The following is a 22,052-nucleotide window of genomic DNA, read 5'->3' on the forward strand; positions in this document are numbered from 1 at the left end:
TCTGCTATTCCACACTGTCGGCCTTTTCCCTCAAGAGATTTATTCTGGTCAAATTGAACACCTAAAGATTTGGGAACATAGCCTGTACTTTCCTCCTTCGTGGAGGGAATCTTCTTCTAGCATGTTCTTCCTGCTGGATATTGTCATCTAGCATGTTCCTTCTTCAGGTTCCAGAAGCCATAATCTGTCCCACCCTGTCTATATTCATTTCTTCATCTCTATAAACTATACTAGTCTCACCTTCCTTGGAATCTACCCAATGCTATCTGAAAACAGCCACCTGTACAATTTTTATTTCCCTCCTTGATGTTAAATTTTACATCACAACCCCAAATAAATTGCTATTCCACAAATACATGTTGAATTAAATGATCACCACTATGGTCTCTACTCTGAAACGGTCATTAGGAGTGTAATAGTAATTAAGAGTCAGAACTGGATTTGAATGCCTGCTCAGTGCTATCTTGGGAAATTTCTTTAGCTTCATTAAACATCAGTTGCCTCATTCATAAAGTGAGGATATTAATAGTGACTACCTCATTGAGTCGTGAGTCCATAATAAAATGATGTAAACAGAATTCTAATGCAGTGTCTGGTACCTGGTACTTTGTCAATCAATAACAGTGGTATAAGTGATAATAATGGTAGTAGGTAAGAGGATTTACTAATGGTCCTAAGTAAATGTAAGAAATAATCATCTGTGTCATTAAATTACCTGCCATTTTATAGAAAACAGAGTAGAAAAATAAACCAAATTAAAAGTGGTTAACTAAGAACTTAAGAATCGAATAAAAGACTTTAATTGTCAATCATCTCGTGTCATCCTGACTATGAAATGATGTCAGGCCGAAGGTTAGCTTGATCAATCAACAGTGCTTATCTAAATGTCCTTAAGTGATTCCAGGCTCTAAAGGTGTCATCTCAGGCTGGGAAACGACAGGTCCAGCTGTCAGAACTATCTTTGAGGCTAATACAGTTATACAGTTCCCTCTGCCATCTATCAGGGACACACTAACAAGTTGAAACAGCAGCAGCGACAGCATCAGGATGTCAGCATATGATGGTATAGAGTAGGTGGCTAATGAATTCCCCCATTAATACGCTGAGCTTCCATGCCTTCTGAATGCAGTCAGGGATCTAAAATCCATCATCTATAGCTTCAGGGAGTCAATGAGTTATTTCTTGCCCTGTTGCAGTGAACAATACCCCAGGAGTCATGGCTAGGAACAGTCTAAGTGGTTGGTCAATGAGATAACTCATCCAGCCGACAGTGTTAAGGTAGGCCTGCCATGAAGTCATATGAGCCCCAGCATTCGCTTGATGGTACCTAAAGTTTGCCTTGCTTGCCACACTTCAAATTCACATGTCTAAAAAGCCTCTGCTATTCACAACTTGTTCAGCTGTCTGGTAACTGCAGCAATCTGGGCTGTAAGCCACGAGGTTGGCTTTAAATCAGTAGCATCCTGACTTCTCCTTAGAATTTTATATCACTTAAGTTATAGTCTCAAAATCCTGATTAAAGTCGATTTGTTATTTAGGAAAATAAGATAAATGGTTTCCTCTGACTTCAAATTTTTTTTAATTGGTGAAAAAGTACCAATGATATTAAAAGCTATCCATAACCGAAAGTTCACTGTACACCAGAAGCAAACCAAGTGTGTTACATACATCATCTCACAATGTGCAGGAAACCTAATATCTCATCATTTAATTACTGTGGGCTTTCAAGTCTGTTAGCCAATGTTGATTATAGTATCCCCCAAAATGTAGCACTTTGCCTCGCACATAAGAAAAACACTCATTTCAAATACACTAGTTGATGTTCATAAGCTAAATTCTCTGAATCCTAAATTTTCTAAATTCTTCTTAGGTATGCATTGAGGGTTCTGAAACATGACTGTTACCGGTTACAGCCAAAGAGTAGTGGATGTAAGTGATAAAGGAGACAGACAGGGCCATTTGGTCTCTGCTTCTCATCATTGTTTACCACCCGTGAAATATTCTCTATACATTCTGCCAGCTCGATTTTTATGATGCATTATTATACATTTTATCTATATGCTAAAATTATCATTCACTTTTCCTGCATATTTTCAGGAATCAAAGTCCATAAAATGCTTTTACTTGTATATGTGCTCTTATGTTTCCAGCTCACTTGATAATGGCGGTTTCTCATCCTCACTCAATCTGGCTCTACCCTCGTTAGGACACTGGTTGCAGCAAGGACTCTCCCTAGGCTCTGTTAATTCTAGTATAGGGCCAGGCTGTTTATGCCTTTATCTGATGCCCATGGTGGGCCTCAATTCTCTTGCATACTATCGGTGCCTAGAAAGGTTCTGCTCTCCTGACGCTACTACTTGTGTATGCTTTGTCCTTCTCCTCTTTCTCTCTTTGGCAAGATACGATCTTTCCATTTTCCGTGGTTCACACAAGTGAAGAAGGACCTTCAGGGCAAGATGAATTACGCATTTACTGGTGAGGTTAGAGCCGTTTGGAACATTCTACTGAAGGGCAGTGGAGGCGCAAGGCATCACCTTGTGTCATTGTAGGAGACAAAATGCCCTACAATGACGTGCCAAGGAAGCTCCATGTCATATCCCACTGACCCAACCAGGTTTGCTCAGAGGGACTCGGCTTCTTCCCCCTGTGCTTACAGAACATCCCCCAAAGTCTCGATGGTGAATCTGATTAATTCAGAAACAAGGGCTTTCAATCAGATTCAACAGGAATTTGTTTTCAGAAACAGTCTTTCCAGGCTTTTACGAATACTTACCATGAGATCCTTCCTTTCACGAATTTTTTCCCCCTATTGAAGTTATTCGAATATGTCATCAAGAAAACTACCATCCTACATTTGTGCAGTTTTTTTGTCCACAACAAACAACTCCTAAATACTTTATTCCATCTGAACCCCAGGAAAACCCTGTAGTATAGTATTTTTGTTCCCATTTAAAAGAAGAGGAAGGTGAAGGCCAGGGGGATGATCAGTTGCTTACGGCCAAAGAGCTCACCAGATGTCGAGACTCAAATGCACATCTTTTGAGTTCAAACGAAACACATGCCTCCACGATGGCATGCTGCCCCTCAGAACCGAGTGTGCCATCAAAATAAACAGATTTAGATAGAAATACTTCGGGACTAACTGAGTTTGGAGAGAATACACCCCAATTCCCACGCAGGGAGCTGCGTCTGGTCCAGCCTGCGAAAGTGCTCACTTGATCAAATCCCCGCTTCCACTCCTTCTCCCACCTTCTTCTCCATCTCTGCCGGGATGGAACGGCTAAGCTGGAAGCTGCAGAGACGATCCCCAGCAGGCCCTCTCCACAGAAGTGGCTAATGATCTGGAAAAGCTCCTAAGCCCAGAAAATCCAAAGAGGCCTTTTTCACTAAGAACAAATAGCAATGAAAGGGAATACGGAGCCAACCTGCCGTGCACAGTACTCTGTGGGAAACAAAATTGCATCTGTTGGACACCTTTGCTGTTTTCTTGTTCTTTTTCTCTCTACTTGCGTTACTAGTCTCAGAAATGCCAACATTCCTCTGTACTCCTCTGCACACTCCCCCAAATACAGCTCCTTAAGTCAAACCCAGTTCTGCCACTGGCCGAATCCAGACACAAATCTTAAGGTACCACCTCCCCACCCAAGCTCACTGAAGACTAACTCAGCAGATGTTGATAGTTTCCTGTAAATATCTCACACAGAGACAGCTGAATGAAGCATCCGGGCCAGCAATTTATAGATGCAATAGATGTGAGGAACACACCGTTTATCATAATTCAGCTCTGCTCTGATTTATTCTCCAGGAGTCTCCCCAAATGTTGTAAATTATAGAAAAACAATACCATACATACCGAACTTAATAAATATTCTATTTCCCCAAATATGGCACTGAGAGAATACTGTCGGCCTTTTATTTGGGGTGGGGGGGGCAGTTTTCTCAAGAATACTCGGCCATGATGAAAAGGGGGTAAGTTGGGACAGTGGTCCTCTCTCTTCTCCTACTCTCTTTTATCCAAGTATCTACATTATAAGTCAGGAGAGAAACAGCTGGAGAAGGTTATAGATTCTTGTCAAACAAAACAGATGCCCTGACCCATAAATTTTCACTGTTCCTGAAAGGTTCATAATTAAAAAATGAACCCAAGAGGATTTACTGTAAATTACATGCAGGGAGAAATAAATTAATAGCATATCTTTTTTACGCCCTGTATTAACTACATAAAGAGAAGCTAATTGTTGCCCAGTTATGCCCGACCTTCTATTTTGTAGGCTGGTGAATGGAGGTTGTCAAGAGTTTCATGAGAGAATAGTGAGCACTTCATGGTAATCCTTTCTCTGGTCCTATTCAATGTTTTTCCCAATCGGATAAATGAGGTGAGTGTAACATGACACAGCTTCCTAGAGCCTACATGGGAGGTCAACAGGCAGATGTCACTTGCATGTAATAGTGGCTTCTTTCCAAATATTGAGCAGATTAATTCCTCAACAATAGACGTCAATGGAGGCAACGTATTTGAAGTAATACTTCCTTACAAATCCCTCTGCCCTAAGACATGGTCCCTCCACGGAATTTCATTTCATGCATACATGTACTGCAAGCGAAGATCTTCTTCTCTTTGCCAAACACTTTTCATCTGGGATTTCATTAATATTATGATTAATAACGGACACAGGAAATAGTGCATCATAGAAGTGTGAACCAAAAAATGAAGATGTAAGCTAATTGGAAGCAAACCATCTCTAAATTATTTTAGATCTCCTGAACTTCTCTGATTTTTTTTTTTTTTGAAAAGATCTATTTCTTGTCTTTTCAGCACTTACTGTCAAAGCCTACTTAACCACCATGAGGCCCTGTGTGAGTGGGAAGACTTTAAATTTAAAAGAAAGAAAGAAAGAGAAAGAAAGGGAGAAAGAAAGAAAGAATCAAAGAAAGAGAGAGAGAGAGAGAAGAGCCTCTGGTCCTTTGGCCAGAACAACAGATAGTCTGAGCAAACTGAAATGGGAAAAAATCTTTTACCCACAGCACATACCCCCCTCCCCAGTCTTGGTACCCCTTTCTTTACACCAATTCTTCACCCAGAGGCACCAATGCCTTCATTCTGCTCAAGCTTCCTCCTGCTCTCACCCAAATGTCATATGTCCCCCAATCCATCATGCTTCTTTCTCCCCAACCCTCCACGAAAAACTCAAATTCTGTTCAATCAGCTGACCTTGGCCTGGTGTGAGAAGGATCATACCAAGACTAACAACTTTGAACCAATTAGCAAATGATTCAAGGGCTTGCAGTGGAGAAGGAGTTTAAGAAGATGCCAATTTTCCTAAAGAGTTTTTAATGTGTGGGCATCTCAGGATGACAAAGGGAAAGGAGGGGGAGAGATTGAGGATAGGATCTCAGGTAGCCTAGAGCAAGGGTCATCCAAACAGCATCCATCCATCCACAAAGTCCCATTTCGGCGCAGGGGGCAGACTCGCCCCCTGGAAGCCGGGACTCCTGCCTGCTACATTTGCCTGCTGCACTCCGACGTCTCTCTACCCACTGTAAAGCTCGAAGTGACGAAGTGAGAGGCCCTCAGAGCTGGCCGACAAGAAAAAGCCTCTTTGCCATTCCTGCTCCAGGGACTCCACAGCAAGCAGGCCTGTTCTAGAGAGGGTGCTCACCTCAGGGTCAGACTCCTTGGTGTTCTTGGAAGAACATTTTTCTCTTCCCTCAAATAGGCTAAATGGGTGGTGAAAAGGGCTTGTTCCAATGACTGAGTTATAGAGGCTTGAAACCCTTTCAGGAATTCCTAGGACTTGCCTTTAGTACCAGCGTATAAAGTACAGGTGCTCGGTCTCTCTTGCTCTCCCTCCCCCTCTTTCTTTACCACGCACCTGCCCCCTCCTCCCTCTTCCCGCCCAGCCACTTGCTAATGACTGAGTTTATACTTGGTTTTGAGCAACTTGTGAGCTTGAAAATCATTCAGAAGAGCATCAAAGTACTCTTAGTTGTTTCCAGAATGGACAGCCACTGGAAGAATGACATTTGCCCATGTATGACCCCTTGCTGGGAGCACGTCTCCAACAGGATAGGTCCTCTTCCCCAAGCCCAATGCCTCCTCCCTCCCCTTGACCCTGGGAGCTACTCTGGCTCCCTCCCCTCTTTGTGTCTGCTTTCACTTCTTCTTTTCCTCTGGTGGGTTTTAAACTGCAAGCAGGGATGGATCCTTTTGCCTCCTGCCCAACCCTTTCCACTTTCCTTAATGGTCCTTAAATTATTTCTTTTTGAGCAATGTTCTTTGTTTTGTTTTGTTTTGTTTTAAGATTTTATTTATTTATTTGACAGGCAGAGATTATAAGTAGGCAGAGAGGCAGGCAGATAGAGAGGTGGAAGCAGGCTTGCTGCTGAGCGGAGAGCCCGGATGCGGGACTTGATCCCAGAACCCTGAGATCATGCTGAGCCAAAGGCAGAGGCTTTAACCCACTGAGCCACCCAGGTGCCCCTTGAGCAGTGTTCTTTAACACAAGGAAACAAGCCACATGCATTAAACAAATCCATGTTTTACAGATCTTAAGTCACGCAGAAGTATCTTAGTATTTATGGCTTCATGTTCCTGGTACACTTATGTCAATGTCCAAAACAAGAAGCAGGTTTTGGAATCAAGTCTTTTGATCTACTTGGATTCCTTTATTCCTGAGTGTGGTAAGGAACCTTCCCTTTGCTCTGCCTCAAACCTCAGGTTTTATCACAGGTTCTTTACGTCTCTATGAAAAAGTTTGCAGCCTAGGGCAGGGGTCACCAAGGTATAGCCCACAGCTTGCTTTTATAAGTGAATTAAGACTGGAATACAGTCCCACAGGCTTTTTTGTTTTTGTTTTTGTTTTTATCTCTGGTAGACACCAGAGAAAATTCACTAGAATAAAAAACAGTTTTTAATTATTAGACCAATGAAGCGATCCCATATTCAAGAGAGCCATAAGCATGTCTAGACCATTCCAGAAGGATATGGTTTCTCCACCTCATAGCTGTCTATCTTTTCTCTAAGAAGGTCAGATGACGTCCATTGATTAAAAGCAATCTGTTGGGGTTTTCTAGAACAGTTAAGCAATGATATAGAATCACTAGAAAAGGTCCACAGGACCCAAGCGGGTCTACACATTTTGATGCAAAATTTATTCTTTTTTTGCTGTTAAAAATATTAAAACAGAATGCTACGGTTCCTGCTAGAAATTCCCAGGATCCTCATATCCCTTTTATAAAAACAAAACATATTAAGTACACTTTCAGAAATTAAGAAACATTTCTCTTTAAGGTAAGGATGCTCTAAAACACGAATGGGGAGAAATGGATAAACCAGTAGCGTATTATCTGATTCAGAGAAGATGCTCATGGCTGTGCCAAATCATATTTTTCTTAGTAAGTCACACCGAACAAAAAAAGAAGATAAATCACCGTGAAAATGCAAGTGAGCTGGTAATAATAGCCTAGTTATAGCTGCCATGAAATAGTCATTAAGTTATATGCAGCATAAATCTCACTGAGTTTTGTAAATTATGGTGGTTTTTAGAGGCCAAATAAAGATAAACCATACAAATGATGGCTGCTTTTCTCTGTGCTCCTTGGCATGACTTTCTCAAACGCTTAAGCTCAGGCTCATAGGACCATATGGTTCTTGAAGCATCCGAGAAAGCGTAAAGGTTCACAACTCCATCAAGACCCCTGTTTCATATCTTAAAGGTGATCATTCCTAACCAACCCTTCCCTGCACTCTTGCCTGGTTCTGGCTCACACTCAGTCCGGACAGACCTCCTGCTCAAGCCTTACACTTCTAGCTGCTCCTGCTTCCAAGGCATATTGGAAGAGCAGGTGCTGGAGATGGGCAGCGTTGGCAGGCTGAACTGGCTGCTGGCGGTTCCAGCCAGCCCCAGAGACCAGCACTAAAATCCCACTCTCTGCCTTCCTCAGTAGACCGGCACATTAGCAAGACTCTGATCCAAAGATGCCCAGGAAAATGTTCGTTTTCCTCCCTTTTGGAGGTTGGTGGTAATCCCCAGTTGATCTTTCCTCGCAACTGCTTCTTTTCCCCCTGCTATTTAAACTGAATTCGTATTGCTCCAAATTAAATCCATTTCTTCTGGCCTTGTCATTGCTAACTAATGAGAACAATTCCTCTCTTTGCTCCTGGTAGCTGCACTTTGGGTACTTATGGATGAGAATCATATCCTTCCTTAGCCTACTTTCCTAACTGCAGACCGCACAGGTGATAAAATGGGTTAATTGTTGCTATAAAAATATTTTCTATCCTCATAACAAAGTAATTTTTTCCTCCAAATCATTTTAATTTCTTGGAATTGCACTGTGTTCTTAATAATCTGCAGTGACTGAGGTTGCAGTCCTGTTGGGCTTAGATATACAAGCAAAATGTTGGATATACAACACACATGAATAGAGCAATCCTGGCTGATTGTGCTATCTCCTTTTTGCCCCACCCACTCTGGCCTCGGTTTTGATCATGGTTTTTACACCTGTACGAGGAAGTCTGCAGCCTAGAGCTGGGGTCATCCAAGTAGAGCCTTCAATCTGCCCCCCGCTTTTTTTTCTGTTTTAAGGAGGTTCCATGCCCCGTGTGAAGCCCAAAGCAGGGCTTGAACTCACAACCCTGAGATCAACACCTGAACCAAAATCAAGAGTCAGATGCTTAACCAACCGAGCCACCCGGGCCCCCCTGCAGACTGTTTTTGTAAAACAAATTTTTACTGTAATATAGCCACATACATTTCTTTCTTTCTTTCTTTCTTTCTTTCTTTCTTTCTTTTTTTTTAAGATTTTATTTTTATCTATTTGCCAGAAAGAGAGAGAGAGAGAGCGAGCACAGGCAGGCAGAGTGGCAGCAGAGGCAGAGGGAGAAACAGGCTCTTTGCCAAGCAAGGAGCCCGATGTGGGACTCAATCCCAGGACGCTGGGATCATGACCTGAGCCGAAGGCAGCCGCTTAACCCACTGAGCCACCCAGGCGCCCCAAGCCACATACGTTTCTTAAAAGCATGCTATCTGTGGCTTTTTTCATATTATAACGGCAGAGCTGAGGAGCTCTCACAGAAACTGTAGCACTTGTGAAGCCCAGAATACTTGCCATCTGGCCCTTTACAGAAACACTTCGCTGACCCCCAGCACAGGCAGTCAACAGGTAAAACCCAACTGGACTTTACTACTTGCACCAGGTTCGGGCGAAGTACCGGGTAAATCTCTCATTTACACCCAGGCAGTCTGCTAAACATTTCATAATAGGCCAAACCACACAGCCGAGAAGGGAGTCTGGACTGAACGCGTTTCTCATAGTTTATTCCCACAGGCATCAAGGTTCACTTCTTAAAGGGATAAAAGAGGCTTGACACAGAGACTAACCCTGGGCTACAGCTCCAACACATGTAGGCAATTTTTATAATCATGTGCCCCTTTGCTGAGTCCATCTAGAATGTTCCGTTGCGTTCATCTGCCTCAACGACTCACACCAGCAGGTAGACAAAGAAATCCAGGCCAAGGCCTGGTACTCACTATGTGAAGCTGGAGGAAGTCGCCAAGGCCCGGAGCACTGTCGATGCGCACCAAGATGCCATCCTTCACGGTGGTGCTGAAGCCCACAGCCAGGCGGTCCGAACGCGTGCTGGGCCGATCATTGGCCGGCCAGGTGTAGAGGATGAGGCCTCCGCTTTTCCCAAAGATGTATGTAGCGCCAGCTGCAAAAACAAGAAGAGAGGGAGCCATCAGGGCGTGTACCGTGTGTCCCCAGCTACACGCATACTGCGGAGACTCTGCACAGACAGCTGCGGAGAAGAAAGGACCCCCAGACGCGGGTGGTATTTGGTTATTGAGAGGGATGGCATCCAAGGTCTCGGATGGCGGCTGTCACCCTAAATTAAAGATGCAGGCAAAATGAATTAATAACAAAGCAGATGTTAGCCAGAGACACGCCTAACATCTTCACTTCCTGCTGTATAATGGCAGAGGGCAAGTAAGATGCTGTGTCTGGGAACGTGGGTATGTTATGACAAACAACTTTTCCGATCTCAGCAGCAGAATGAATTTTCCATCTTGGCTAGGACAGGCATGAGAGAGAAAACTAGCCCCCCCACCTCTTAGCTCCCAGAACATTCTGGTCTGTGTTGTTGGGAGCCGTTCCGGGAATGCCTAGCAAGACTGGACATAAGGTGTAAGTCCAAAGCCATCATTCTTTTCACACCTGGACCTGCTACCACCCCCACAGAAAAGCAAGCTGGAGCCTGAGAAAATCAAGTTCCGCATTTTCCTATTCCACTCTTACATTGCTATAAAAAATGTGAAAAAAATTAACTCCAAAAGCCTTTTAAAAATTAATTTTTTTCGTGATTAAGAGTCACTTATGGTTTGTCTCCCTCCCAATCCCATCTTGTTTCATTGATTCTTCTCCTACCCACTTAAGCCCCCATGTTGCATCATCACTTCCTCATATCAGGGAGATCATATGATAGTTGTCTTTCTCTGCTTGACTTATTTCGCTAAGCATGATACGCTCTAGTTCCATTGGGGAGGGTATGTGCTTTGTTGAGTGCTGTGAAGTGTGTAAACCTGGTGATTCACAGACCTGTACCCCTGGGGATAAAAATATATGTTTATAAAAAATTCAAAAAAAAATTAATTTATTTCCCTAGTGATGGTATTTATCTGGTAGAATATAACAGTTTCCCTCTCTTCTCCAAACTAAATTTCAAAAAGGAAATATAGAAGACATAGAAAAAAAAACAAACTCACAAGAACAAATTTGGAACATAAATGGTATGGCCACTTAGGAATAGTGGGTTTATCACTATTTTCACTCTTATTATTTACAAAGCCAGAGATTAGTAAGATTATATTAATTTAAAAATACTCAGAAAACAAACAGGAAGAAAAATAAAGAAATATTTGCAAAATATTTTGCAAAAAATAAAGAAAATATTTGCAACTCATAAATCTTAAAAGTCTGTTGTTAAAAACGAGTTTTTAAATCTAAATTTGGAAGAAAGCATTCAGATTTGGTAGCCAGAACAGACTAGATCATTGTAGTTTCTATGGCCATCTGTATGTTCCCCGTAGTGAGTACTTCCACACGTTACTCATCTCAAAGTTCAAAGACTATTTGACAGCAGATCTTCTTGTGTGTTCCCACTGAACATGGTCCAATTCTTAAAACTATTTTAAAGCAGCATTAGAAAAGCATTCAGATTTCTTCAACTTTCCTAAAAATCTCCAGCACTGGTTCACATTTAGTCTACAGGGAATACTGGGTTGATTTATGTTGTGTGAAGAAAAAAAAGAGGTATGCAGCTTATTTGGAAATAATAAAGTCAACTGCTATGAGGCTAGAATTAGGAGTATATGTCATAGGTCATCCTTATTTTAAGCACTAAGCCCCACTGTACTGTGCAGCATATAGAATCTAATTTGTCCTTTTTTCAAATGTCACTATTCCAGTCCCTCCAATATGCCCAGTTGGTATATTACGTGTAGCATAACATCTTCCTTCTACGAATGTCTGGACCCTGAGGTGATAGCGTCGAATAAGACCTCTGCCGTCATCTGGAGAATTTGGGATTGTGGTGTGAAAGTTTATGGTTAATTCTATACACAAAATCATATTTGCTCCTCACCATCCACAGATACCCTCAATGCTTCTTAAAATTAGAAATGTGGACCTCATGATTTACCCTTGATGTCTATCCATCTGTGAGGAATTTAAATCATTCCCTTTCCTGTAGATAATGACGAATGTCATCGCCCCCCTCTTCATTCTTTATTTGGAAAACTGAAGGCTACTCAGTGATCAATGTATAGAATCACCGAGAATGCAAATCACCCTGTGATATTTTGTGGCAATTTATAAAATCTTACCCTATTTTATCCTAAATAGGTAGTGGATTCTGGTACAGAGATAAATTCATACTCTCTCAGGAAATTATTTTATCACTTTGTTACAAAAAGAACAAGTCCAAAGTTGATAACAGCAACAAATATGCCTGGTGTTTTACAATTTAAAAAACCTTTTCAAATTCATTAGCTGGATCTTCATGACAGTTCTATGGGATATTTCATTTGTTAACAATGTTTGGAAACAGAGACCCGAGCTTCTGCCTTAAATAAATGGCACCTCTTCAGGTCTCCTGCTTTCCCTCCTACCTCCAAAAGCCTGTCTTCACCATATGCCAATTATAGCTTAATAAAATTATATCATAAACTATACCAGTGGTGATGCAAACGACTATATTCTTTTCCCATGTTCCTATAAGACCAAAATAGAACGAAAACAAAGCCATAGTTTCCGAACCTGGCACATTTTCAAAAGCTAGCCTGGCCTTCTAATCATACAAATAAATGTACAAACTTTCTACTCTGCTTATATTTTTTATCCACTGACATTTCAGTAATTCTCGATATAAAGAATATGAAGAGGAAGAATGTTTTAAAAGATAAATATACAACTTCTTATATCTAGTGGGTAGGAGGTCATCATGGCTTTACATTTTAAATAAAGAACAAAACCTCACTATGATAACCTCAGGGTAGATCAAAAATCAATCTTAAAAATTATTTTGATTGCTTTTTTGTTCTGAATTTAGGATGTCACTATGTTAGAGCATTCTTTCTTTTTTTTTTTTTTTTAAAGATTTTATTTATTTATTTGTCAGAGAGAGAGCGAGCGAGAGCGAGCATAGGCAGACAGAGTGGAAGGCAGAGTCAGAGGGAGAAGCAGGCTCCCTGCGGAGCAAGGAGCCCGATGTGGGACTCGATCCCAGGACGCTGGGATCATGACCTGAGCCGAAGGCAGCTGCTTAACCAACTGAGCCACCCAGGCGTCCCAACATTCTAACTTTGTAGATGGAAAAGGGTAAAAAATTACAAAGCCCTAAGCATATGGCTTATTTGGCCATGTGGCAATAAATCTTAAAATATGTATTTTTTATATCAAATGTCCTAGAAAGGGTAAATAAAGACCCTGAGTGCTCCCATAGTTCAATGTTGGCTTTAAAGCAAGTTAATTGATATTTACAACTCTCTACCCTGAAAACCTGTTATTTTTTTTCCCCTTCTTTAGTTAGCTTTGCTATTTTGCATGGTTTTTAAAGACAAATATGCACTTTCTGCTAATTTTAATATAAAATGCCTAGAGTCCTAGGGGGAACATGGGCTTATTTTGCTTTACATTTTCAAATTAAAAAGTTAATTTTGTTATTTTAAAATGTGGATTACAAATCAACATTTGGGGAACATCCTAAGAACTGTAAGAACCCTCCTTAATCCATTAAAGATTTTCATTTCCAAGCCATGCAATATCACATCACATGCTTTCTCCCCTGAGCCTAGTTTGTCTGACTGTTGGTTTCTTGCTGTGCTAAGTAGGCTGGTGCAAAGATCATACTCCATTTATTAATAATCAGAATGTTGCTAGCAAAAAGTGATCAATTCAACTGAAGAAAAATTGCTATGGTGGCATTTTGACAATTTAACATTGTAGGATTTGCAAGTTTGCAAGCATCTGAGATTGCTGAATGCCAATCACAGAGTATTTCAGGAATGACCTCTCCACACTGTCACCTTACCCAAGATATGTATACACACCATTTTCAAACAGTCAACAAATCTACCATGTTATTTAATATGCAACTTCTTTTATTTCAAAAGCACCAAAAAATGGGTTTGGCTTATTGTTTTTATAATTGGCAAGCTATTTACTGGGATGGAGCTGATGGTGATTTTGGCAGAGACAGGTATGTGAGGGTATGGAATATGTATGTTTGGGGATGTTTTCTGTGTGTGGGATTCATTGGGGGGAAGAAAAGCATAGAACAGGCTCCACTGAGATCATTAAGGACTCCTGGGAAACAGTTTTATGTAGCTTTATAACAAGCTGGTTAAACAGATGATTGATGGTTTCTCAAGGAGAATAAAAGATAAAATATTTTCTAGGTCATACATTTCTCCAAGAAATAGTTCTTAAATCTGTGGCATATATTACTGCTTATTTTACTAAAATTTAATATAACTATTGATGGCAACTTAACACTTCCTTATTTAGACCATTTGGATAATTATTACTTCTGTTGTTTTGACTTCTTAACCTCATGGTCCTGTCATTATGATACTGTTTTCTATTCTTATATCCAAGTAGCATATTATTTCTTTTTGGCAATTACCAATAGAAATAGAATCATAGACTTGTTTATTATTTATATTCGATATAAAAATAATAATTAGGTGCCTCGTTAGCACAGTAGGTAGCGCATCAGTCTTATAAAAATAATATATACATACATATGTGTATGTATATACATATGCAGTATCCGTGTGTAAGAAATAAGGAAAGTTTAGTTAGAAAATATAGTAGACTGCCTGGAATTAATTTATTATTTTATTCCTCAAATAATTACAGATAAAAGGCTCCAGAAATGCATCTAAATGTAATGTTGGTTGTTTAATTATGTCTAAAAAAAAAGAAACCAAAGAAAATCAGCTTTCCCTGAAATAATTTTTGGTTGGTGTTAAAACGGAACAATGCAAGCATCTCCCAGGGGAAACCTGAGAAAATTAAATTTAAAGCAAACTAGATCATTCACGCAGGGACAAATATAGCATGTAGAATAATAAATTAAGTAATAAAATGAATATAATCCTTGCTGTGCAAACCATCTGATAGGTAAACCAGTGTAAGAAACAAGAAGTCAGACCCCTTCTCCAGTGCTCTTTGAACACTGCCTGAGAACTCAGTGTCAAATCTCATGACGCCAAGATACTATACCTGCCTTCCTCTATTACTCAGGCCCTTCGTTCCTCATTTCTATTGTAATACTCTTTCATCAACCTTAGCCACGTTTGTGTTCTTTACTTGGAACTGGTAAATCCTTTTGGAAAACAGATGGACTATCAATGGCATAAAATAGATCAAGTCTGTAGAGGTAGTTATTGCTCCTCACTTAAAACCGCCTTTTATTCAGATCAATTAACCAGATAGCTAACACAACCAAAATGGAAAGATGGAAATGACCCATAACTCTCCTAGCAAATGGAGATGTAAAGCTCAAGGATCTCAAAAACACTCATGGTCTGAAAAAAACAAAACAAAACAAAACAAAACAAAACAACAACAACAACAACGTTTCTTTGTTTCTTTTACTCAGTTGGCTCTATAGTTCCCCTTACACACACCCCTGGCTGTTTGGGGAGTGATCATCACAGCAGGACCTTCTACCTTCTAGATTCATAGTGCACTGATTGGTTTTCAGATTGTTTTCTTGGGAGTATCTCATTTGCTGCCACATTCCCCAATACCCACTGAAGTGTCAATGGCAAACATTTTCATCTGAAGGAAACAGAAAATAAAGACTCAGGGGATTAAATGACTTGACCTGGTGTGAAGCGGTGAAGCTGAGAGTAGAACCAGAGCTCCCCTTCCTTGAGTCGGTCCTCCTTGCCCTCATCCAACTGTCCAGCTGGCCCATAGCATGAGGCGTCCCGAAAGGAATCCCCAAAAGGGTCCCCAGGGACCAAGAGCTCCACAAGAAGGAGGAAGCGAATAATGGATAGAAAAACTATGAACAAAACCTCTGCACTAGAGAGGAAGCCTCTCGGGAGTACAAAGTAAGTGATACAGATTTTACAAACAGTCCTGCAATGCATTTATTGAATGGATGGTTTATTATGATCTATTTTGTCGACTCTGAATTTTTTGAAATAAACACCAAAACTGATGATAAAAAAGCCTTAAATAAAGCAAAACTGAAGGGACAGAATGTTCTGAGAAAAATTTCATCTATTTTAAAGAACATCCTTTATCTTTGGCAAAGAAATGATCAGATTTACTGCTCAGCTAACTGAAAAACTGACAACATTGTCTAAGAGTCAAATAAATAATCAGGGAGCGCCAAGCCCCATTTCTTAAAACAGTGCTCAGGCAAGGCGAGGTTTCCCTCCATCTGGGACAATTTTCTTCCTCTTTCTTGAAAGAAGAATGATTAAAAGCAAAGGGCATTAAGCCAGGAAACACACAGGCAACATTTCAGAGCATGTTCCAGTATTCTCAAAGAAAAATTGCAACTCAAAGACTTCCTAGCAGAACCAATACTGGTTTAGTTTGGTACAGAATCTGCTTGGTAATCTTGGAATTCAAACTTGTGCACAGGGTGAATTATATATATTTCACCAATGCCAAAGCCTCCACAGAAGCTGGTAGGAGAAAGATACAAAACCAATAAAATTCTACCTGTTAACCTATTTCTTTTTTAGAAATAAGAAAGTACACTACTATTTAATTCTGGTACTAAGTATTATAAAAAGGAACCATGCTTCATCAATGATTACATGTACAAGGCCTATTTTGGCGAAGATGCTTGGTTTGACCTTTTCATGGGAATATTATCATGAATTTCCAGGGGATCTTAAGAGGAGTCAAATAATCACGCTATTTCCAAAACTGTACCAACAATTGAGATGGCCTCCTGTTATGATTTCTTTTTTTTTTTTTTTTTAAGATTTGATTTATTTATTTGACAGACAGAGACCACAAGTAGGCAGAGAGGCAGAGAGAGAGAGAGGGAAGCAGGTTCCCTGCTGAGCAGAGAGCCCGATGCGGGACTTGACCCCAGGACCTTGAGATCATGACCTGAGCCTAAGGCAGAGGCTTAACCCACTGAGCCACCCAGGTGCCCCCTCTGCTATGATTTCTTAAACACACCTTACCCCCCCCAATTCTGAGTAAAATAAAATCACACATAGCTTCCAGGCAACTTCATGACTGCTAACAAACATATGACACTTTCTGAGTCTCAGAGATAATGACATTTTTAGAAACACATTACATCAAAAATATTTTTGCAAAGTTATTTTTACTTATCACATTCTAGGACTCTTCCACTAGGAAAAAACTGACTCATGATAGAGGTTACAAACATTTACCACATTCAAAGTGATCTAAAAATAAAGCCTCCAGGGATACACTTAAATTCCCTTTGCTTAAAAAAGAATTTTCATAAACTCGTTGTTATTGTTCTTGTTGTTTGGGATAATTAATTTATTCACAAGTCTTTGTGCTTAACAATACTAACACTAATATTAATATTAACATTAACATTTCTGCTAACTATATGTATGAATCATTTATTATATAATACACCATGATACAATATTGCAAATTTCCATCCCTTTACCCTTTAGATATTTTTGGTGTATTAGTTTGTTAGGGATACCCTAAAAAAGTAACACAAACTGTGTGGCTTGAACAAAAGAAATTTATGCCCTACGAGTCTGGAGGCTAGAATTCTGATATTGAGGCGTCAGATTGATTCTTTCAAAAATGGCTGTTTTCTTCCTGTGTCATCGCAAGGCCTCCTCACAATATTCTAATTTTTTCTTCTTTTTTCCCAAAGATTTTATTTATTTACTTATTTGACAGACAGAGAGGCAGGCAGAGAGAGAGAGAGAGAGAGAGAGAGGAGGAAGCAGAGAGAGGAAGAAGCTCTCTCTCTCTGAGCAGAGAGCCCCAGGCAGGGCTTGATCCCAGGACCCTGGGATCATGACCTGAGCCAAAGGCAGACACTTAATGACTGAGCCACCCAGGCCCCCCACTAATCTCTTCTTCTTAAAAGGACACCAGTCATATTGGATTAGCAACCCCCTCCCCACCTTTTTAGAGACCTTATCTACAATTACATGACATTCTAAGATACTAGGGGTTACAACTTCAACATACGAATTTTGGAGACACACAATTCAGCCCATAACAGTTACTTTCCCAGTTTTAAAGATGAGGGAAGCTGTAGACTGGGGTAAAATAACTTGTTTAAGATCTAGTAGATTCAGGGATTTAATTGAGATTTACATAACTCAACGATCCACATTCCTTTCTTTACGCCAAGCTGCATCCCTAATATGTTTACTTTTTCTGTGTATTTGAGAGTAGAGATGGATGAAGATGAGAAGAAGGACAATGTCTTCCTAACGTGTCCCCGAAAAACAAGGAAAAGCAAAACAAAAGAAACCACAAAAAAGATGGAAACTCAATGCCTTCCTGACAAAAATGACAGTCTAGGGGTGATCATTTTATTTAAATGAGAGTGGGTTAATACGAGCTTGTTCTCTGCAAAGTGTGTAAAGCAAGGTCAGACAATAGGCTGCTTCTCATTAATTACACCATACTCCTAAAAATCTAAATTCTGAAGGGGTGGACTCTATATAAGGTTTATTTTAGAAAATATTTCACAGCCAATTTAATTTAACTTTCATAACCAAGCTTGTTTCTTATATAGCAAAACAAATAAGTCCTAGGAAATTGCAAAATCTTCAGGTTTAAGGAAATAAATATTAAGTTTTATTGTCAAACAAAATGAAAATGAAAATCCTTCTGTATCATGAGCTCCTGGAGGACAGGGCTGTTTAATTTATCTCTCTATCAACACTGAATGCTCAGGATATAAATGCTATTGAATTAATCAATAAAACCTGGTTCACCTATATTTTTGTATCTTCACACTGCCATTCAGGTATCTGTCCATTAAATCTTCTCAGCTTTTTGTCATTTCATCTCAATGTGGAAATATTTTATAAATACTCATCAATGAGGGTTCACAACATTTCCCAGGTGGAAAACAGAGCTTCCAATTTATAAAAGAAAGCTAACCACAAAAATGTTTAAGTAATTTTTCTTTGGTGAACTTTTGGCAAGCTCAGAGAAGAAAATCACACCCATCTTTCATCAAATTGGTTTATGTTACCCCTTAGTTCCTAAATCACATGGCAAACTGTTTTTAGTAATATTCATATATATATATATATATATATATATATATATATATACACACACACACATATATATGCATACTTATATATATGAATACATCTTAGATTTAACCAACAAGAATATACAGTAGGAAAGGAATGCAACATATTTAAGAATAGCAATGTCATTATTCTATTGTACATATCATTGGGCAAAGACAACATATGCATTTGTCCTTGGGCAAAATATAAATTAATGAAAAGAAAAATAAAAATGATCATTTTATAATTACTTATCAGACTTTTCTGTAGCATTTTTTTAGAAACTCGTTCTTTCTGATGACATCTCATGGGACACAGAATAAAAGGGAGGTTCAGAGTACATTCTTCTGCCTCCTTTCCCTCTTTTTATTCCACAGCTTTGAAATACCTTCCCTAATAAGAACAATCAAGAGATTTCTAAGTACTGAATATTCTCCAAAAAAGAAATACAGATGAAGAGAAGTTGCTTATTTCTAGTGCTTTGATTTAAATGCTGGATTTATATGGAGTTCACACTTTCATGGAACCAGTGACGATAAACAGAAGACTTTAGTATCTTTGTGCCTCTAATTCTTAAAACATGATTTTCCTGGAAAAGTTAGCTAATATTTTTAAGAGTATTGACTCTTCGATGAGATACAGATCCTTAATCATAGAACCCATGTCAGAATTATGCAAAAGGAAGAAACTTCAACTATTATGGTCCCTTCTCCTATTCTATAACAATCATTTAGCTTCACTGTGCCTCAGTTTCCCCATTATTAAGAGGCGATGATACTTCTCTTACCACCTCATCTCAAAAAAGTGCCAGGAAGGATCAAAATAGCTTTCATGTACACTATACAGAACTCTAGAAATAATTTAGTTTTTCTGTTTTATGGTGAGGACCTCAAAGTGCTTACAGTTTTGTTATTTGTAGAATTTAATTATTCCATATTCCCAGTACATCTTCCTTCTTTGTCTTGCAATATTAAGTGTCTTCATATAGAAATGACTATTTTCTCCCATGCCACTCATGTGATTTCAATGGAAACTGTCTGTTAAAAATCTTTAACAGATTTTGCCCCTTAGGTAGAGCTGATTAGCTAAGGCATGATAAATAAGCCCAAGTCAGACCAATTGGAGCATTTCACTGAATTATTATTATTTTTTGTAACCTGGAAGAAGAGGAACATTCTATCAATTTCTCCAATGATAGAGTTATGTCATAAGTGGCACACGGCTGTCATGGCCATGTTTCCTAGCATAGAAAAAAAAAAAAAAAACAAAACCAAAAACACAAAACCTGGAAAAAAAATAAACCCTGACTCAAAGAGTGATGTCAAACTGTTGAATCAAGAGTTGGACACAGGTAGAAAATCTCATCATCATTGGAGGACTTGGTTTTCATGGCTTGTGTTACAAAGTTGCAACATTGTCTCATAGAAAGTTTTTAATAGCTAAAGTGTTTAGTCTAAGCCCATTCACATTTTCTTTCTTTCACAACTATAAGAGTCCTTGACAGTAAAGAACTCCTGGGAACTATCACAGTGCCTGGAACACAAAGGGGCATGTAAGTGTTTGTTAAAGAAATTGGCAAAGGATGACTGAGATGATTAAGTGATAAGTTATCCAGAAATTTAACCTATGGAGCACACTCAGTGATTCATATACATTTCAAATTGGGGCACTAGTAAAACTGATCATGTCCTTCTTGATGAAGAAATCCTTAATGATTTCTACAGAATATATATATATATATATATTTTTTTTTTTTTACTGTATATATATATGTTCCCAATAATTAGAATATTAATGAAAAGAAACTGCTTTATATTAAGTCCTATAAACTACAGATAAAATTTTACTCAGAACTAATTTTACTTTCAACTAAAGGTGCAATTATGAAAATAAACAAAATTAATAAACTAGTATTTAATGATTAATAAAAGCTGGAATTTATCCAACATATTTTTAAAAAATAATAGAAGAGTTAAAAAAAAAAAAAAAAACAACCCAAAGCTTATACTTTAAAATGTCAGCGAAAGCATAGAAAACCCAGAAAAACCAGGAGAAAAATTAAAAGAGGAAAAAAATTATAGTGGAAATTATAAAGGGGATATTGCTGTAGATATAGACAATATCAAAATAAAAAAGAATATTGTACATAACTTTATATGTATACATTTAAAAAAATAGAAGAAACTGATCACTTCCAGGAAAACTATGATTTGTTAAATGTTTCTAAGAGAAAGAAGATACACTCAATAGACTATTGACCCAGAAACCATTGGACAGGTGATTCAAATTCTACTAATTAGAAGATATAGATGGGTCATATGGGTGGCTCAGTGGGTTGAGTCTCTGCCTTTGGCTTGGGTCATGATCTCAGGGTCCTGGGATCAAGCCCCTCATTGGGCTCTCTGCTCTGTGGGGAGCCTGTTTCCCCCACTGTCTCTGCCTGCCTCTATGCCTTCTTGTAATCTCTCTCTCTCTCTGTGAAATAAATAAATAAAAAGTCTTTAAAAAAAATAAAAGATACAGATGATACAAAAGACACTAAATAATTTTACAAGTAAGTGTTATCTAACTTTCAAAGAAATATAATTCCTAAGTTATACAAATTATACCAGACCACAGGCAAAGTTAGAAATCTTCCCAAATTCATTTACAAATTTAACATATTTGTAATAACAACACCATAAATGTACAGCATAAAAACAGAACAAAACACTAGACTAATTTCACTTACGGCTACTGATTAAAGATTTTTTCTAAATACACTTCAATGGTACACAAAAAATTAATATACCATTCCAGGAATATGAGAAATAGTATATCTCAACATAAAGGTATTTATTAGCAAAGTTCATTATATCACCTAATTAAGGTAGAATTAGAAAGTGATTTTATTTAGGATTTTAAAAAGTACTTGAAAAACTGAGCAGTCATTCCTTCAAAAAATTTACTTAAAATAGGAATTGAAAAAGCATTCTAAATATGATAGAGACTATCAAAAATAAACTACAACATTATACTAAACAGTAAAATTATATAGGCTTTGCCATCAAAATCAAGAAGATAGAGATGTTCATTATTATGATATTATTCAACAGTTTTATAAGTTCTTACTAAAACTATAAACCAATAAAATGAAATAAGTTATAACATACTGTGGAAAGATACGATAATTTTTAAGGATATGACTGAATACATTTATCTCCCTAATAACTCAATTAAAAACTTAAATCTAATGGGATCAATTGATAAGCT

The 22,052-nt window shown here is 38.6% G+C and overlaps 1 protein-coding gene across 41 annotated transcripts in view; it reads right to left on the reverse strand.

Annotated features, from left to right (window-relative positions):
- NRXN3 (neurexin 3) overlaps window positions 1-22,052 on the reverse strand; it is a 1,566,681-nt gene that overhangs the window by 353,214 nt on the left and 1,191,415 nt on the right. For all 41 annotated transcript variants that reach the window (XR_009355806.1, XR_009355805.1, XR_009355804.1 and 38 more), the window contains one exon: window positions 9,534-9,715. Coding sequence is in view for 37 of the 41 variants with exons in the window: in XM_059182678.1 (XP_059038661.1) it covers window positions 9,534-9,715 (182 nt within the window). In the remaining 4 variants the exon portion in view is untranslated. The remainder of the gene's footprint in view (window positions 1-9,533; window positions 9,716-22,052) is intronic.

The sequence above is a fragment of the Mustela lutreola genome, chromosome 7, assembly GCF_030435805.1.
Source record: "Mustela lutreola isolate mMusLut2 chromosome 7, mMusLut2.pri, whole genome shotgun sequence".
NCBI classification, from domain to species: domain Eukaryota; kingdom Metazoa; phylum Chordata; class Mammalia; order Carnivora; family Mustelidae; genus Mustela; species Mustela lutreola.